The sequence below is a fragment of the Papilio polytes genome, unplaced genomic scaffold, assembly GCF_000836215.1.
Source record: "Papilio polytes unplaced genomic scaffold, Ppol_1.0 DF822067.1, whole genome shotgun sequence".
Taxonomy (NCBI): domain Eukaryota; kingdom Metazoa; phylum Arthropoda; class Insecta; order Lepidoptera; family Papilionidae; genus Papilio; species Papilio polytes.
In genome coordinates this window covers 3,332,115-3,333,961 of record NW_013527137.1, presented here as the reverse complement: position 1 = coordinate 3,333,961, position 1,847 = coordinate 3,332,115, and the positions used below count along the sequence as shown (strand labels likewise).

General features: G+C 39.8%; 1 protein-coding gene across 1 annotated transcript in view; it reads right to left on the bottom strand.

Annotated features, from left to right (window-relative positions):
- Positions 1-1,847, bottom strand: part of LOC106106844 (putative homeodomain transcription factor) — an 8,814-nt gene that overhangs the window by 567 nt on the left and 6,400 nt on the right. The window contains exons 11-13 of the mRNA XM_013287503.1: positions 1,699-1,845; positions 1,182-1,277; positions 432-674 (exon numbers count right to left, since the gene is read on the bottom strand). Coding sequence (XP_013142957.1) covers positions 432-674; positions 1,182-1,277; positions 1,699-1,845 — 486 coding nt within the window. The remainder of the gene's footprint in view (positions 1-431; positions 675-1,181; positions 1,278-1,698; positions 1,846-1,847) is intronic.

The following is a 1,847-nucleotide window of genomic DNA, read 5'->3' as shown; positions in this document are numbered from 1 at the left end:
GGGGGGGGGATTGTTGCTGTTATAGTGAAGCCCATTACTAAACCCATTACAAAAAAAATCTATGGGTGTTTTGATCAAACGGGACTTTGTCGAATGTAAAGTATAAACCGCTTGTTTGGTTGTGGTAAAAAATTCGTATCTGAACACTTTGTAAAAAAATCGGTTATTACCATATATTGTTAGTTTCTTGGATGTCTCTTAAATATTAGACTATAAAAAACTGTTCTAGACTCTTATGTTTACAACTTTCATAGTAAAGCCGTGAGTTTTTACTTTTAATAATACTAGTGTGGATGGAAGGATATTACCAAGCATCTGCATGATTTAAAATTTTACAAAAATGTCGAACATAGAACAGTCTAGAAGAACACATGGGTTATTAAGTTTTTTTTTTTTAATTAATGTCTTTGATATTAGTGAATGTTAGTTACCTTTAGCAGATCAGCGGCGAGTTTCAGTACATTATTGGCCAAGGTGAGCTGGTCCTTGCTGTCGGGCCGCTGCTCCATGGCGAGGTGCAAGTTGATCTGCTCGGTGAGTATGGCGGAGAGGCAGCCGCGGTACTTGCGGTTGACGTTGCCGCCCAGCGTCAGCAGCCGCAGCAGGTGGATGCCCAGCCCGCAGCTCCACACCATCGCCTCTAGCACCCAGCCGCACTCCAGCGTCACCGACTCCTGGACAGTCGCAGCAAACATATACTAGCTTCCGCCCACTACTCTCTCCATGTCAAATTAAAAAAGTCAGTAGGCTGTGTTCTTCCAGACTATCCTCTACATCTATGCAAAATTTCATTAAGATCCGTTCAGTAATTTAGGCTAAACTCTAACATTCATTTTTAGATTACTAATCTTACTAATATTAGAAAGTGTAGATTGCTGGATGTTTATTAGAGTGTATAGCCTCAAATGCTTAACTCCATGAAATTTAACACAGATGTTAAGCATAATCTAGAAGTACACATAGGCTACTTACATATTAATGCATAATTACTTTTTTTAAACTAAAAGCCTTACACTTACGACACGCTATAGACTATATAATTACACGATATTAATAAATTGCAAAAACGTGTGTTGCGTCAATGGAACATTTGACTCTACGCGATCGTCACTGACCAATAGCAAACAAAAATAATGTCTTTTCCTATTTTAACTGGACTCCAGTAGGATTATAATGTTTACCCTGAGCAGCTGCGCGCTGACGCAGGCCAGCAGTATGAGGGTGAGCATGAAGGCAGACGACACGATCACGTCCACCGACCGCTGCGGCCCGCGCCGCTGCAACAGTACATTCCAAATATATGAACAACAAATAAAACACATCAAAACTATTGTAAACAAACAATATTCAATGAAAAGCGAAAACAATGTAGATATACTTTACTTAAATAATTTTGAATAGAAGCCTACGACTTTATATGACTATAATATTAACAAATAGTTTTACTAATATTAAATATGCGAAAATTTAGATGGATGGATGGAACTTTGTTAGAGTTGTTGAAATTTGGCATAGGTTTAGAGTATGTAAGTAAAGGCAAGTAGCCTATTTAGGCCATAGCCTGAAAAACCAAATAGGCTACTTGCTTTTATTTCTTTTAATTCTACGCAGATGTAGTCGCGGGTTAAAGCAAGTATATTTAATAAAGATACAATTTGAAAAGACAAAGAAAACGTATAATCCAGTGGTATAACTGACCCGTAAGTACGACCTGGTTGAGAGCCAGGTCTTGATATTCCTGACGGTGTTGAGCCTGAAGTGCGGCAGCTCCGACTTGCGCGCGCGCCGCGCTGACGTCAGGTGCGAGAACAGCTTCGCGTACAGGAAGCGCTGCTTCAGCGCGCGCT